General features: G+C 36.1%; 1 protein-coding gene across 1 annotated transcript; it reads left to right on the top strand.

Moving 5' to 3' along the window:
- Window positions 1-288: 288 nt before the first annotated feature.
- Window positions 289-10467, top strand: LOC132558087 (uncharacterized). Its single transcript, XM_060222612.1, has 6 exons — window positions 289-331; window positions 3002-3234; window positions 7533-7720; window positions 8637-8759; window positions 8954-9052; window positions 9210-10467. Exons 1-6 carry the CDS (start codon window positions 289-291, stop codon window positions 10465-10467), a joined length of 1944 nt encoding a protein of 647 aa, XP_060078595.1.
- Window positions 10468-17942: the final 7475 nt, after the last annotated feature.

The raw sequence follows: 17942 nt of genomic DNA, 5'->3' as shown, positions 1-17942 counted from the left end.
TGACTTACAAGAGCAATAAGTGCTGCATTTGATACCATGTTAAGTGAACACAACCATACAACTCACCACGGTTACTGACTTCAATCAATAATTAACTTCCCTATATAAAGCGTTGATCGAACGAAATACGCCAGTAGAAAACGGCAAGCTCAGTAGACTGCATCGCCCAACAAGTATTCATTTTCTCAACATTCATTCAAATGTCAGGTCTTTGGACTTAAAAGTGGGTCTAAATGCAATTATTTTAATCCATTTAAATATCACTGGCATCACTCAAGCCTTACGAATATGACAACCAATTTGATCCCTATGACTTTAAATATGTGTCAAGGTAATTTTTATTTATAAAAATCAATCGCCTTGAGGCCAATCTAGTAATTTGAGTGCTTATACAGAGAAGGTCCTTATAATGTTTAGCTTCCTTCACCGACACATATCGCCAGAAACGATTTCCAAACCTTTGGTTTACACAGAAAACGTCGTTTGGCGTTTTAACTTATTTGATCCCTGTGACTTTTGATATGGATTAAAGCTCATTTCCTTTAGTTCACAACCCAAAAGTAAAAGATCTCCTTAGCCTTTCAGTTTTCTCACACTTTGTATCACGTAACGTGCAGTAACAAATATAACGGTTCTAGATTTACAAGCTAAGACATATCTCATAACCAGAGTAGATAAAGCTACGTAAATCACAAAGGAAACAAGATAATATAGCTGACAATACTTCGACACGTGGTCGTAGTGAAGAAATATACTAAGGAGACGAGCATAAATGACATAATTGTACCTATGCAATTGACGGTCCAGCTCGTGTACCCATTAAACGGGGTTTCCCCATTCCAATTAGTGACACATAAATTTAAAGATGTCATCGACACAAAACTAGTGATTATAAATCTCATAATACTTTTCAAAGTTCAAGGTTGATTTGGAGACTCAGATGAAATATTGTGGGTGATAGCAGGTCGACAACAATACAGTCATACCATAATTTGGAAGTCAGTAGTACAAAAATGATAAGTATTACAGTCCAGATCTGTATCACAGATAATATTACCTTCATTGTACAATACAATCAATTCTATATTACCTTCATTGTACTCATTGTACAATACAATCAATTCTATATTACCTTCATCGTACAATACAATCAATTCTATATTACCTTCATTGTACAATAAAATCAATTCTATATTACCTTCATTGTACAATACAATCAATTCTATATTACATTCATTGTACAATACAATCTTTGCTGTATTACTTTCATCGTACAATACAATCAATTCTATATTACCTTCATTGTACAATACAATCAATTCTAAATTAATTTTATTTTCAATTTTGTCGAACATGATTTCCTTCAGCTGATATTTTCCCCTGATGTAATACGACATACGGTTAAACAAAAGTTGTTCGCTTTCCATTATTGATTTGAGGACAATTACGTTCATGATTTAAATTGTTTTTGTCTATTCGAAATTAATACGATCTTCACTAGATTTAAGCCGTCCTCACTAATTCTGCAAAAAATAATTATACACATGCTCTTATTGAGAGTTGCAGCAGCTATCACTTTTGAAATTTTTATTTGTCGATTAAACAGATTTTGAAAAGACTGTTAATGTCTGTATTTTCTATTCGCAGATCCTACCTCTGCAATGGCAGTATATGAACCGATAAACCACAACTAAGATGTAGATCTGGGTTGTACATTTGAGTCAACCATGTCGACGATCGCACACAACGCAATCTGTGTCAGTGATGTTCGAGAAATCATATCTCCCCGGAATCTCTTTTTCGTGGTCACATTGGCGCAGTTCACACTGCTCTGTGGTGTCGTTGTGTTTAAAACCTCGAGTTTATATACCAGGAATGAACGATATAATGTAGAGACTACTAAACTTTACTTAGTGGAAGCACGTTCCTATACTGTTCCCTACATCAACAGGACCTTGTCGAATCAGACTCGCCTGCTCAAAACGACATCAGATGCTGGTGGCATTGTGCATCATATCACAGAAGAGAACCATGATATCAAGATGTCCTATCGTTCCACCTTATCTAAGTAAATTTTATATCAATATCTGTTTACGCATAAATATAAATTACATTATTAATTATTGACTAAATTTTACCAATTTTTTGCGAAATATTTAAGGGTCATGATTTTTTTAATGTTTGATCTTGTCCATGAATGTTTTACATTGCAAGAAAAGATAAAGAAAAACATTTTATAATAGCTTTTCGTCCTTAACTAAAAAGTCTTACCTAAAATTATCACAGCTTTATTATCGCCCGTGTCAATATGACGTCATTATTGAACGGTATTCATGACGTCACAATCCGTATCTATGTAAATATGTAAAACATCTGAAGAAGAAAGGAAAGCGCTTTTGTTTTACATCATGTGTTTTCCAGTGTTTCAACTTTTTTCTGTATTTAATGGGCACGGAGAATTCACCACATTTTCGATATAAATATATATATCTCATTTATCCCTTGAGTGTTTGGTTTTCTTTAATACACTCAAGTTTTGAATCTATTTGCTATCAGCATTTTAATATATCTCTGGCTAGAATAATTCATTTAACCTTTATATTGTCGTCCCAATGTATTGCCATCCTAACTGTTCTCACTCTCACTACATGTAGTGTATTGAATAGGTGCATGTAATAATATCTTTCTGTCATATTTTCCATGACTTAGGTAGGATATTCCCTGTTTTATCTAAAGTGATAAACCCTGTCTTTAGATTATTGAATTCTTAAGACCCATAATTTGCTATATTTTATAATTATCTTTTCTCATCGTTTCTTGTCTTTTTGATTCCGTTCTTGTCAGCTAATTTCTTATTCGAATGAAATACATCTTTGTGAACGTGGCTACTGCTGTACAACGTATTATAAAAATAAACATGTGGATAATTTATATATATCGGGAACTCATTTAAATATGCTAGAATTGGTAATTGTTATCAACCATTAAGTTTACTATTTAGGGGGAAGCATTAATGTAGATGTGACAGAGTATGACGAGGACACGTTGGAAAGAAAACTGCCCTTAGTTAAGAAAGGAGGAGTGTACAGACCATCGTCTTGCAGATCTCGTCACAAAGTGGCTATCATCATTCCTTATCGCAACCGAAAGAGACATCTTCGGATATTGTTGAATAATCTCCATGCCTTGCTTCAGAGGCAGCAGCTTGATTATAGAATATTTGTCATCGAATTGGTAAGTATCGTGCATTATGGTCGTGAGACATATAGAAGAAAAACAGTTAATCACCAAATGACGTGCTGAAAATTTCATAGCACAGCTAAGAATGTTATCTTAGAGTGGCATCCCGTGTCTCAATGACGAGTTTTAGGATGACAACATCATTTGATAATACTTTACCTAATTCCTTTTTATTGAAAGTTTGCTTCATGTACAATTTCTAATGAAGGACAACATGAGGAATACAATCAAACAAACATTACAAATTTTTAACTGGTTATGCTTTACGAAATTCTATTCACGGACATACTAGAAAACCAAAATAAAATGTGAAAGGTTTCGTTTTTAGAAACATTGTGTACACATATATATATTACGAAACATGCACACAACAGTTAGTGCTCATTTCGCTGAACTGAAATACCAATTTATAGTCAAATTTAACATCACAAATACCCCACATAGAAGTGCCACTTCCTTTACTAACAGTATAAACTTAATTTAAAATACTTAATATCACCATCATTCTTCAGTTCATGCTCAGAGTTCCTTACTTATTTAAATGATCTTCCTGCAGTGCTCGTTAAGAAGTTGGTAAAGTTGCCCAATACTTAATAAAAACAACGATGTTCTTCTTAATTGAGGTTTTATTCGCCAGAAGCATTAACAGCACAACACATGGTACAACAGACGAACAAATGCTATGCACTAGAAGAAATAGCCTGGCGTAAACCGGCAAAGCTAATGTACAAAAAAGGAATTAGTCCCGCGGTTAAGAGAGACAATACTTCACTTTGTGGAGAAAGCATGAAACTTTTTTGTGGGTAGTGCATCCCAATGCAAGTCATTTTCGATTAGGACCCACTTCAGAAACGCCCCCTGGTGGCGGCTATCTTGAAAATCAATATGGCGGCAAACTGGTGTATGTATTCCTCAATAACTCCGTTGTTAAGGCAAATACACAATTATTTTCAATGGCTACCTCCATGTTTTCATGGTCAGAGAATCATATGAAACTACTCGTGACTTCCTGTTGTGTCCGCCATCTTGGATTGCAAGATGGCTGCCACTGTAACCGATTTTTGCCATATTTTATAGACTGTTGAAAATAAAATAATCACAAGGAAGAGTTGGGACTAACACTGACCGTCACAACCGCAAAGTGCTGTGCACTTTAAGTTGGCTTTGAAACATTTGCAGTTTCTTTTACAAGCCATTTTGCAGTGGCAACACAACAACTCGTAGCAGGCTTTGGCAGCTTCTTCCAATCTTGTCCATACAGGAGTCCATCGGCCATCCTGCATCTTCCAGCCCCAGTCTGAGGGGGAAGGACTGTTGGATCGGTGGTCAATGCATGTCCCCAGATGTACCCTGCTTGATAAGCAGCCCGTTGAATGTGTTCCTTTAAGGCAGCTGAAGTTGGTGGTATGTTTTCTATTTCTCGACATCGTTTTGTGAACAAGTACATCCTAGCCTCATCTACCCCTTCCAAAGCACTTGTCTGGTCGTACAACAAAACCACGAAACGCTCAAGCCCTGCAATGAGATCCTGTGTAACCTCTTGGGGTTGTGTTGACAGTTTCACGAACGTATCCGTTACTTCAGGGTAACTCTCCCACGTTTGCCACGCAGATTTCTTTCCACGGTTTAAAAAGAAGGACACATTGTCACATCCAGTAAATGCATGGAAGAAACACAATCCTGTGGATTTAGCTGGACCAAGATCAGCTGCGATTTCATGTATTGCAATCCATCTGAATTTCTGTCCAGTTCCAAAGGCCAGCCACAATTCCTGAAGGCCGGTCGAGTAGAAACAAGATGTTGCAATGCCACATCTGTATCAACACTACGAATCATGACTTTTTCATGTCCACATAGGGCAGCATGCCTGGCGTGCAAGAGAACTCGCGTAGCAGCCTCCTCCTGTGAACATGGTTCAAGGCCCTGATTGTCCATATCCTTGACAGAAGAGATGACACTTAGTTCGGTGGTAGATATAATGACTTTGCCTTGTGAATTGCATCCAGTTCAACTTTGGGCTAGAAACCTAAACAGTTGTTTCCTATTTTCATCATTCCGAAGAAAACCTGGCCAGTTCGTTGGTATCCTTGTATCAGTAACAACACAGCGTCGTGTGCTTTCACCTCGTTTTCCCCTTGTATGCGCCTGAAGACTTTCGTGGAGATACACATCCCATACGATGTCCACTCGTGAGGTACCAGGTCTGTTAAGACGGCGTAAAATAATTCATAGAAAGGCCAAGCAAACAAGTTATCATTTTTGCTGGAAAAGATTTCGCATGTTAAGGAATGAAACAATTGACTCGATCCGTGAGGCAAAAGGAAATTATATTAAAAATCTTGAAAACTGTCCAAATGAAAGTAAGATCCCTCCTGACAAGTGGTGGAAGATAACAAAATCTATTACTAACTTCATCAATAAATCCTCTTCTATTCCATCTCTTGAATCTGACTCAACCACCATCCTCTTGACAAAGCAGAAATCCTTAACTATCATTTTACTAATATCTCTACATCTTCACCCGACCTTGAGTTACCTCAGTCAGCCCATACACACTCGCTAACATTCATATTACTGAACAATATGTAGCTGTATATATTCTTGATATAAACAAACCGCCTGGTCCTGATGGTATTGTTCCAAAACTCCAAACTCACTGATATCACCTCTCAGTCGCTAACCTAATAAATAAAACCTAGAATCTGGAGTAAAACCTAATAGTTGGAGACACTCCAACATATATGACATATATAAATGGTTCATCAAATAGTGTTTTTAATTATAGACCAATCTCTATAACCTAATGTCTCAGTAAAGCAATGGGGGAAATGTTTCTAACTAACTGTAAAACTATCTATCTTAACCAAACACCAGGCCGGTGATTCTACTGTTCATCACCTTCTATTTACATATAATGACACTGTTGATAACACGTACAGGGGTAAGGAGCTCAGATTTATATTTTGTGACACCTCCCTTTACGTAATTATAGATGATAACACAGCACAGGCTCTATCATCTTATCTCTCCAACATTAGTGAAAGGTCGAGTATTTGACACATCAAGTTTAACCATGAAAAATCAAATCAGTAATATGTTTTAGAGAAAATAACAAATTTAACCCCAATTAACTTCCTAAAACAACTAAATCACTGACACAACACTACACAAACACCTAGAACTTACATTCAAGCATGATGCAACTTGGAAACCGCACATTCTTAATATACAGGGAAATGTTAACTATGGGTTAGACAATCTTCGTTATATTAGGATTAAAGTTAAACGTAAATAATGAATTAAAACTTACACAGCATTTATTAGGGCAATTTTAGAATATGCAGACAAAATATGGGATATATGCAATAACCAGTCAGAAGAATTTATTCAATTAGTAGAAATAGCAGGATTAATAACAAGACTTCGATCTGGAACATCCTACAATAAACTTTATAAAGAACTTGGCTCGGAAACTCTGTCAGAAGAAATAAACATAAACACATAACAATATACAAAATATTGTATGGACCGTCACCTTAGTACTTACTAGATGTCTAAAATCCTTTTGTTAGCAATCTTAACAAGGAACATCTATTCCCTCAGACAATCAAGACTATTCAATCCACTATTATACAGAACTTATGATTACTTTGACAGTTTCTTCTTTCTCATGTGTCAGTATTGTTAATCGTGCAACATATTCAGTCATCAAACTGCACTAGATGAACCATAATTTTTAATTTCATACTCTTCTCCGACTGAAACCTCGCAAACTGTTCTAAAAATAAAACATTCTGAAATACAAAGAGGAAGCAATTATCTGACATCACTTATAAATGGAAGTCTCAATTGAACATAAAATACGCACATCCCACTCAAATTTAAACTCAACACATAATTTGTTATCATTCTGACGTACGCTATTCCAGCAGGATATTACGACAACATTAAGCATATCCATACAATATGTATATAATATATATATAAACATAATCTGAAATGGGAACCTCATTATCCAACAACATCCGAAAGTATTCTACTAAAAAATTCACATACCCTTCTCTAACCCAAGTTTTCCTTTATTCCACGTTATCAAAGATAATAATTTTCACGAGTATCAACCTGACATCATCAGTTTCATTCTGGTGGATAATGCAACTGAAAACAAAACTCTGAACGTCCTAAATTTGAAGGTTGAAATAATAAAAGAAAGTAATACATTCTCTTTTTCATTTTTTTGTGCGTTGACTTTATTATATGCCTTTTTGTCTTCTTTTTTTAAAAAACAACAGGCCCCAAATGTTGACTTCAACAGGGCGTTATGCATGAATATTGGATTCCTGGAGGCGACAAAGAAATACGGTTACCAGTGTCTTATCTTCCATGACGTGGACTTAATTCCGGAAAACGATAATAACATGTACTCCTGCCCCGAGAATCCCAGACACATGTCCGTAGCTGTTGACAAATTCAACTATCAGTGAGTACGACAAAGTATAGCATATCCTTGTACAGAGTCGATTTAAAAACAAATCGGCAATATTGCAATTCAAACAAGATATCAATGAAACGAAGGTGAAATATGAAGAAAACATAACACCGAGATCATCGATTGATCAGGTGTTCCAGAAAGTAAACTTGCACTCTCAAAATTATATCCGACTATATAAAATCAAAAGTTCTAGTGAAACCAAGAAGCACAGAAAGCATTTAAAATAATTTCGAACGTGATTTTCTTGAATTATTTATCTTCCTTCATCTCTCATAAGTCCGAAAGTTGAAAGATTATTACGACTTCGCTGTAGCAAATATAAATCGGAAGTCAAAGTTAAATTCAAATTCATGCTTGTAATATTACAACTAATGAGGAGTAGCTAACGATTCAAAACTTTACAGATGGGCGTATCCTGACGATTCAAAACTTTAGAAATGGGCGTATGCTTACTATTCAAAACTTTACAGATGGGCGTATCCTTACTATTCAAAACTATACAGATGGGCGTATCCTTACGCTTGAATACCCTACACATCACCACGATCACGTGTCAGCCTCTGTTATAAATTGCTCAAAATCATTGTAGAAATAACCTTTATTATACATTGTACATTATACACAATTCCATTAACCATGATAAATTAACAATAATTTGACATTGTAGGCGATAGGATTTTCTTCACAGCATTGTACTTTTTTCTATGAAAGCTTTTTAACATGAAGCTCTGTTACATTTAAATGACCTAAGATTTTGATAGGAAATTAAACTATTTCAAACAAAGCCAAACACTAGCTATTAAAGGTTGGTGTGCTTTACCAAATTTTGGTTACTTGTCCTGATAGCAACAAAAACTGATAAAGACTTAAACTTCACCTGCAAAATCAGTTTTTTTTTTACCAGATTACCATATATGAGCATCTTTGGTGGTGTAACTGCAATGACAAAGGAACATTTTGAAACGGTGAATGGCTATTCAAACAAATTCTTTGGATGGGGTGGGGAGGATGATGATATATATAACAGGTAAGGTTATTTCATTACTCTTCTGTAGCAAGCGTGCCTCTTGTATTTTCATACAATTTTGATATCATATGCAAAAGGATATTAATAAATGTTCATTACATGTATAACAGTTTAATCTTACCTGATCCTGATCGTACCTCAACACGAAGACTTTTTTTATCTGTTTTGCCTAAGTTTTTTCTTTATTTTACCAGAATCCGGAATTTGGGAGTGTCTATCACGCGCTATACACCGGACGTTAGCTCCTATCGCATGCTCAATCATCATTCGGACCCAAACTTAAACGAAAAAAGGTAACTGTAGCAAAACGTTTTTTTAAAAATGCCATTTAGTTACGCTTAAAATAATAATAAAAAAAACCTTTATTGAACCATTTCATTGAGAATAAGATTAACATTTAGATATTTTAAACGTTTTTTTTTTTAAAAGAAAATTTGCACTTGTTTGTAGATTTAGCTTGCTTGGAATAAGTCTTGAGCGATGGAAAGAAGACGGATTGAATACAATTAAGTATGAGGTATTGCAGACAGTAGAGAGACGCCTGTATACATACATACTGGCCGATATTAACCAAGACGACTGGGCATATCAACCCTGGACAAAAGGAAGCGGCAATGTGTCACGTGATGATGCCTTAGACTCTGCAGTAGAGGAATTGTTGATGGAGAAAGCCAAATACTTACTGAAGAAATCAACACTTGATGATGCATTGATACATAAACTTAAACAGGAATTTCGTTATCTTAATACATCTCATGTTACCATGGGAAACGTGGCTTTGGTCATAAGAAAACTATTCCCTGTAAATTCTGCGAAGCCAGTGGTAATACCACAATTGATGAAATATTCAAGTAGCACCACAAACCAAACAAAAGACAATTCCTATCACATACACCATCATGTCACCAGAAATCAAAGTAAAGGACCAGATGACCACATGCACAAGCAAGAAAGACGGAATTCCTTCCAACCTGCAAATATACTACTGGAAAACCAGAAATCCGTCCAGTTCGCTGAGCCGCCACGAGAAAGTCATAATCAAGTATATAAACAAATTGCAGCTAAGCAACAACAAAAACAAGATGTAAAAACTACCACCGCACTACAGGAATCCCAGCAACACCCCTATGAACCACAACGAGCACAAGTTATTAATAGAATTGAACGCCAGAATACACAATCGGAGCTCCAAAATCCTGTACAAAACGCACAGACACAAGAAAAGAATAATGCCTCCCATTCGGCACTTAATGAGCGAGAGGAGGCACGGATGCTATTTAGAAATATGGATCGAAGCATTCAAAATGAAGCGAATCAAGGTCATGGTACGATTGCAGGAGCTAATAAACTGTTATTAGTAAACATGAAATCTCCAGAGACCAAAAAGCGTTTTCTCACGGGATGGAGAAACTTTAGACAGAATAACTTGCGTAAGCAACACAACAAGAATTTGAATATTAGCCAGATACAATTCGTAAATCATGCGCAGCAATTACAGAAACAGAGGGGAGAGTATCAATCCATGTCACTTCAAAACAACACCAACGTCCAAATTGTCAAACTTAATACTGCACATAAAAGTCAATGGAATGATGAACCAAGACTTCAGATTCACATGAACCACAACGACACAGTCGATAAAAAAGGAAAACAATCTTTAGAAGCCAAACCGCAACATTATCACATCTTTAAAAAATCAAAACCTTGAAATCCTTGAGAACACCACATAGTTAGGTAACACTCCATGCCGTATTGATATTTCTACGTGGTGGGTGTGGTATAATTATCTTTCAAAAGACGGTTTTGGAATACATAAAACGAATCTAGAATGAAATCAGAACCAGAAAACGATTTCTATTTGGACATGTGTTCCCATTCAATCATGTTTTTTTCATTGGGGAATTTTTTTTTACAGCATTCCCTACTATTAACAGGAAAACGCACCCCTATCGACTTATTGATTTGGTCGTCATTTTGTACATCACAGTTACTTTATACAGGGGTACATACTTACATCACTTTTAGGGGAAATGTTCTGTTGATAAACATGACCTAAAAAGAAGAAAGAAATATATATTTGAGAGGGAATGTGTGTGGCTGTAAGAGGAAATGAGTGTGTCTGTGAGTGGAAAAGTCTGGTTGTCAGAGGGTAAGTGTTGTTTTGAGAGGAAAAGGGTGTGTGGTTTTGAGAGGGCAATTGGGTGTGTTTTTGAGAAAGAAGAGAAGGCGTTCGTGGTTTTGAGAGGAAAAGATTACATAGTTGTGAGACGGAGAGCGTCTGTCTGGTTGTAAAGATATGAATATTATGTAAAATGAACTAAATAAACTTATTTCTCACCGTTATCAATTCTAAAATGTACAAATTGAGATCAGATAACCAAACCTTTTTATTACAATGATTAAGAGATGTGGTGACTGTAGAACCTAAGCTATCATGCCAATCCTTTCTTGTTAATAGAAAATTCTGATGCCAGACCAGCTTGTATATCATGCCAGTTCTTTCTTGTTTATAGAAAATTCTGAAACCAGGCCAGCTTGTATATCATTATGTCCAGTGATACACGTGGCTCTGAGACGTTTGTGTAACATAGTTATGTATTCTTGTAGGAAAATTTTGTGATTGTAACACGGAAAACATATCGTACTGTTACACAAATTTGCATGGTATTAATGTTGAAATATACACGCTTTATACCAAAATATTGGCATTAAATTCGTTTCTCTTTCAAAAATTATCAGTCTCATATAGAAATGTGATTATTGTTAACCACAGCTTTTATTTGCCAATCTCTTTTAATCCTCATTTATTATAATCGTACCAGCACCTGCTGTTTTCAATACTCATATATTGTAGATTATTTTGTAAATATACGGATACTTGTACCTTTTTACGATTCATAAAATAAGAAAAGTCATTATTTTCGATGTAACATCAATGGTAGTGGTCTCAAAATAGATGTAGACCTTTAACACGATATTTACAAAAGAATTTTTTTAATACGCACCTCACGATTTATGTACACGTCACCATGTTTACGCTTTTATATTTGTTTTGTGGATTGTACTTCTGGAAATAACGAGAAAAAAAATTAAATCTCTCGCTCCTTTTTATTTTCTTTGTTCCCTCTTTTTATTGAATGATTACTGTCAAATTCAGTAGCACTTAGCCTGTTCTGAAAAAAGATACATGAAAGGTATAGATGTTTTCAACTGAGGTTATCGTTGTTAAATGCGTGGTTAGTATCTAATTTGGTGTAGTACGTCATAACGGGATAGTTTTAAATAAAGTTTTAAACCGACTCTGAGAAACGGCTCTTTATGGCATATTTTATTCTCTTTAGATTAAATCCTAGTTATATCAATATAAGCGCTGTAAAATATCAGACAAGTTTCCCTCTCCCAGGAAAGAGTGATAGTTTCGGTGCCATATTTGAGTAAATCGTGAGCATTGCGGAATTCACTATTTTTGCTTTCTTGTTTCCAATGGATCAATATTTAACTATGACCACAATACATCAAGAGTGTTTACGTTTTATCACTTAAACTTAACATGACATTTTGCTAGTTTGCTTTTACCTTGTGCTTAAAGATTACTATATTATCTAAGCTGGACAGGTTAGACAGATAATTACACGTAATATTGTTGTGTTTCACGATATACTTGTCAGCATGACGCCACATTTAAGCAATAAACACTTCAGGATGTTCTTTTAGACTAGCGATGATAGCTCAATATATTAACTGGATTAATGAACTTTCCTGTATTTTAGTTTTGTTTGTTCTATATCTGTGTTTAAATGTGTCCCATGCTTTAAACCGGAAATTAGATCGAAAGGAAATCTAATGTTTTTATTAATTGGTTGAAATCTACTTTTTTCGAGAAGGTTTTATAATAGCATGTCTTAAAGTTTCAAAATATGTGTGTTTTTGTATTTTTTTTTTCAACGTGAATGCTTTTATGAATATTTTGTAGGTCAGGGTAGATTTTTAAATAGATTGATCTGTTTATCTCTACTCAAGAATAGAAATTATATTATTGTATTCTATACCATACAAAAGACTTCACCAAACACATATCATCAGCCTTATTTTGGCGAGGATGGGAGTGCTTCTAGCTCTCGAAAGCCAGAAATTAAGTAAATTAAATATTATTTAAATCAAACATTAATTAAATCTTAATATTTAATATAGTCTTAGGTTTTTCGTTATGGGAGTAGTTTCAGGAAAGCGTCACAAATGCAGGCATTAGTTTTCTACCAGGCAAAACTGATATAAAGCCGATGACCCCTCTTTAATGAGACTACAAGGGGGGCCTCAGCAAAACAGACTAATCCCTTTTTGACCGAAGCATGGACTTGCCAAAATGGCAGCAAGAAAGACCAGTTCCCACAAGCTAATATGTTAGAATGTGACCGCCGTCAGGAACACATCTGTATTGCTTGTCTTGGTATCAGGAATAAGGAATACGAGCTTCTCGCAAAATGGAACTCAATGTCGGTCTTCACTCCGTGCAGTCTCTACTGATAAAACTAAAAAAATCAAACAGAGAAACTTGTAGAAAAGTAATGCGCAGAGATCATGGTTAACTTTGAAGAAAGGATTATAGATCTGGAAACGAGATTAGCGGAACTTAAATCAAATGGTAGTAAAGACAATGTAGGGCACATCATACAAGAAGAAGTGAAAAAATGCCACTACCTCATCTCTTTCGGCTGTAACCTGAAACAGCTGCGCTTTTTGGACTAAGATGAGTTCAGAGGTGAGACAGTAAGAACACCAAAAAGCAGTAACCTCAATACTGAAAACCGAAAGAGCAGAAAGACCAATACTTGTTTTCTTCTGGATGCTTGCAAAATCAAAAGAGTCTCTTTCAAATACATCTAGTCTTAAAGAGAAGAGTTTCAGAACGGTACATAGCCCGAGAGATTGGAAGACGATTTTTTGGAAGAAGAAGGTATGTCTATCTGTATGCATATCAGTCTATTTATTCTCGTTCATAAGCGTGCTTTGTACGTCTCTATACGCCTCTTCCTTGACTGTGTCTCTTCGCCGTCTCTCTTCTGTATGGGTCTGTGTTTTTCTGGGTGTCTCTATTTGTATGTGTCTCTACGCCTCCTCCTTGTCCGTGTCTCTTAGCCGTCCCTCTTCTGTATGGGTCTGTGTGTTTCTTGGGGTTTCTATTTGTATGTGTCTCTAAGCCTCCTTCTTGTCCGTGTCTCTTAGCCGTCTCTCTTCTGTATGGGTCTGTGTGTTTCTGGGCGTCTCTATTTGTATGTGTCTCTACGCCTCCTACTTGTCCGTGTTTCTTAGCCGTCTCTCTTCTGTATGGATCTGTGTTTTTCTTGGTGTCTCTATTTGTATGTTTTTCTAAGCCTCCTTCTTGTCCGTGTCTCTTAGCCGTCCCTATTCTGTATGGGTCTGTGTGTTTCTGGGTGTCTCTATTTGTATGTGTCTCTACGCCTCCTCCTTGTCCGTGTCTCTTAGCCGTCCCTCTTCTGTATGGGTCTCTGTGTTTTTAGGTGTCTCCTCCTTGTCTGTGTCTCTTAGCCGTCCCTATTCTGTATGGGTCTCTGTGTTTTTGGGTGCCTCTATTTGTATGTGTCTCTAAGCCTCCTTGTCTGTGTCTCTTAGCCGTCCCTATTCTGTATGGATCTCTGTGTTTTTGGGTGCCTCTATTTGTATGCCACTTCATGTCTTTTTTGATGGGGCTTTTAAATTGCATCGTACTGAAGATTTGGGGCCTATCAGGACACATGTAAGGATTCGTTATTAGCCAAAAAGAGATTCCGAAATAGAATTATTTAAATGATTGAATTCATGCTCAACTGTAGTTTAAGTTGGATACACCACGGGCGTACTGTTGTATAGATCGACATTTCATTTTGTACATTGAGTAATAACGGTAACGAAACTCTCCGATGAAGCGTTATGGTGTGTTATACAGAAATCTGGGAAACAATGCTGATGTTTGCAAGTTTAAACCCAAAATATCATGATTAAATATATTTTATAATGCCGTTTTGAACTGACCCGAATCGCTGCAAAACGCGGCAAATCAGCGACTTTTAGGCATTTAGAAAGAAGTGTGTTTTATTTTAGTGATGAAATAACCACATACATCTTTGGGTTAGGATATATTTTAGATAATCCTGACACAGTATTTGGAATACGAAATTCAAACCCAGAAACAAGACTATCCCTTCACACAGTATCACAAAAACACTGACATACACGAGAAAAGTATTGATAACGTCACTCATGCTAGTAGAAATATAGCTGTTGAAGAGATTAAAAGTGTGGAAACAGAATTGAGAAGATATTTTCATACTTTAACATTTGTATTTTTCTCAGATAAAATGCCAGATTCAACTGAAATATCAGAAATAAAATATAACCCCAGTGTCTTAAAATCCTTGCTGTACCCCAAAACCAAACAAATCAGTGAAGGTCTGTCAAATTTCTGCCACAGCTGGTGATATTGACAGGAGACGAGGACTATTGTCAGTATGTCACGAATTAAAGGTATTTTTTCTATTGAGTTTTTCTTTATATAGGCGGTGTGAAGTTACAAGGCTGGGCAAGTAGTATAATCACACCCTTGAAGTAACGCGTACAAAAACGTATCATAGGTCAAGATCTCTTCAAGGTATAGTGAGTTAGGTCTTTATAGCATTCCATTAAAATGAGTTTGAGAAAAATAAACCTTAAAATGATAAATGTGACTACACAACACTTGATATATCTACATTCATTACAAGCGAGGATATGGCTTGACGTAAATCACAAACAGGTGCGTTATGGTGACAACTATAACAATTTTCAGATTTTTGCGAGAAGAGCGGTCGCCATTCCAGTATTAATACGAATGACCAAGAACTAAGAATGAAACAATTGTATAGCCAAGGATTCGGTTTCCAATAAATTGAACGCTTTCCTGGTAGCATCAGTTGTAATGATGTAAAACATTATAATGCATTTATTCAAAATAAAGGATTGAGGTTTTACTCATCACTTGGGAGGGCTCACAATTATCTGCAAACAGATACACTACATCACATACCCTGTTTGTAAAAGCTTATAAGATAAGATTATGAAGAAAAGAGAGAAAATATAAGGGTAAGATCTCACTAAATTTATGGTTGGCGTAACTCATGGTAATAAGTTTCCATTCCATTTCAGTAATACGTTATCATAGTGCGAATTCGTCATAGAGTACCGTGATGGTGACATTTCCATCACAGAGAACCAACCTCACAACACGGTAGTAAGGACTGGCAAAAGGGGTACTAATTAATACCCGCAGAATTGAATATGTTGACGTCAAAAATAGAAGGTATAGATCACCCATGTATAAACAACACGAGATGGGGAAACATTCACTTACTAACCACAGGGGATGGAAACCGTAATAACAGACATGGAAGGACGAATGTGTAAAACGAACGCAAGTAGAAGACAGAACCGTATAAAACCCACACTTTGCATCGTCAGCATATTTGAAGGCAAGATAAATAACCTAGAGGTGTGCTGTGAAGAGATGTCTTGCTGAATCTGCATAATGTAGACAGAAACAGTCGAGTTCGAGAAGAACACCCACTCCATCTCGACAAGGTTTTATCAAGATAAACCCGCCACGCCAGGGACAAAGTGAGAGGTCCCTTGTAGCAGAGTCAGCTACAGAAGCCAAAACAGGAAAGGTTATGAGCAAACCTAGGAACCTGATTATTTGCTAACAAGGCAGAATCTGTACACAACGTATAACGTCTCGTTAAAATTTCACAGGACTACGAACACATAGGAACATGGACTTCACAGTGTCCAGAAGTAAACTAGATATACTTGTCTTCAGAATGACAAACTTCAGAGAAACACTGTCCAGAATCTCAAATAGGGCCTTGTTAAATGAATCAAGCATAAATGCAACATGGTGTCATTGGGCTACCTCTAGACCTGTCAAGGCTGAAACACCGTATAACAAGACAAGGCAATCAAAGAGAAGATAAGCGATACCCATCATATTCCCCGGGGGCAAGGCTACCTGCAAAATGTGGTGACAATCAATAATGGTAGTGAGCCCAAATGATTTTTCAAATTTTATACAGCGTTTACCAAATTATTATGAATATTTGTCATAAGCTGGGAGGAAAGTGAATTGGAGGCAACTTGTAAACTTCAAAATGCAATATTTATTTACGATTGCCATGTGTTAACTGAAACGTGTTTGGTAGTTATTGGATGTTAATGTATATTCCGCTTTCTACAAATGTTGATAAACTGGTATTCTTTTTCAGGCCTTACTTCATACTTGAATAAGGTCAATGTCCTCGGACATTTCTCTATTTGCTGATGTTTACTTGTGGAACAGAAACGGGATACATTTTCAAAACGATGACCACCACCTTCTTTACGGTGTACATTCAGAAAAATAGCGTTTCTCTTCCTCTATGCTTTAGTGGCATATACCTGTGTTTCTTAATGTCTCTGTTGTAACACACGTATTTGGTCGTGGTTGTTTGTTTGGTTACAATGGAATCAGCATGGTTATCCTCGAGTCCAACTCTTAACCAAGACATTTCCAAGGTGAGATAAGACCTGTTTAGCCATTTTTAACTGTTTGTTTTACGTCTCGTATGTAAAATGTATTGGTCATACAAACTTGAACATTCGTATCGATCTCCTCTATCATATCACGTGACATCAGTTCTTTGTATCAACGTCAGCATCAGAAATTCCTCAATATAGTTTAAAGCTTTCTACTCTCTGAAACAGTCAAATACTATTCCATCAATATACTGCCTCTGGGACAGTTGTATTACAACATATGAACAACACTGATTCATTGAAATTACTGATTTTATTTTCAATGATATGTGACAGATGATTCTCGTGTAAAAATGAATGTTTATGTTATGCTAATTCATTATTATCTAAAAAAGACGATGATTTGTGGTGGCAACAGTGTAAATATCAAATATGACCTTCATGCATATAAATGTTTACCTTGGTCTTATATCAACACCCGAATGAAAACACACACGTCCACATAACCATCTACTCTCTCTCATCATTTCTGCCCCCTCCCGTCAACCCTATACTCTACACTCTTCCTCCATATCCTTGATCATGCAGTCATCAACTCCTTTCCCTCCACAATCATGTTCACACAATCATCCAGTCTCCCAT

Source organism: Ylistrum balloti, unplaced genomic scaffold (genome assembly GCF_031769215.1).
Source record: "Ylistrum balloti isolate Yb309-2 unplaced genomic scaffold, AGI_CSIRO_Ybal_v1 Utg370754, whole genome shotgun sequence".
NCBI classification, from domain to species: Eukaryota; Metazoa; Mollusca; class Bivalvia; order Pectinida; family Pectinidae; genus Ylistrum; species Ylistrum balloti.
The sequence above is the reverse complement of the archived record's forward strand: the minus strand, read 5'-3'. Positions and strand labels throughout refer to the sequence as shown.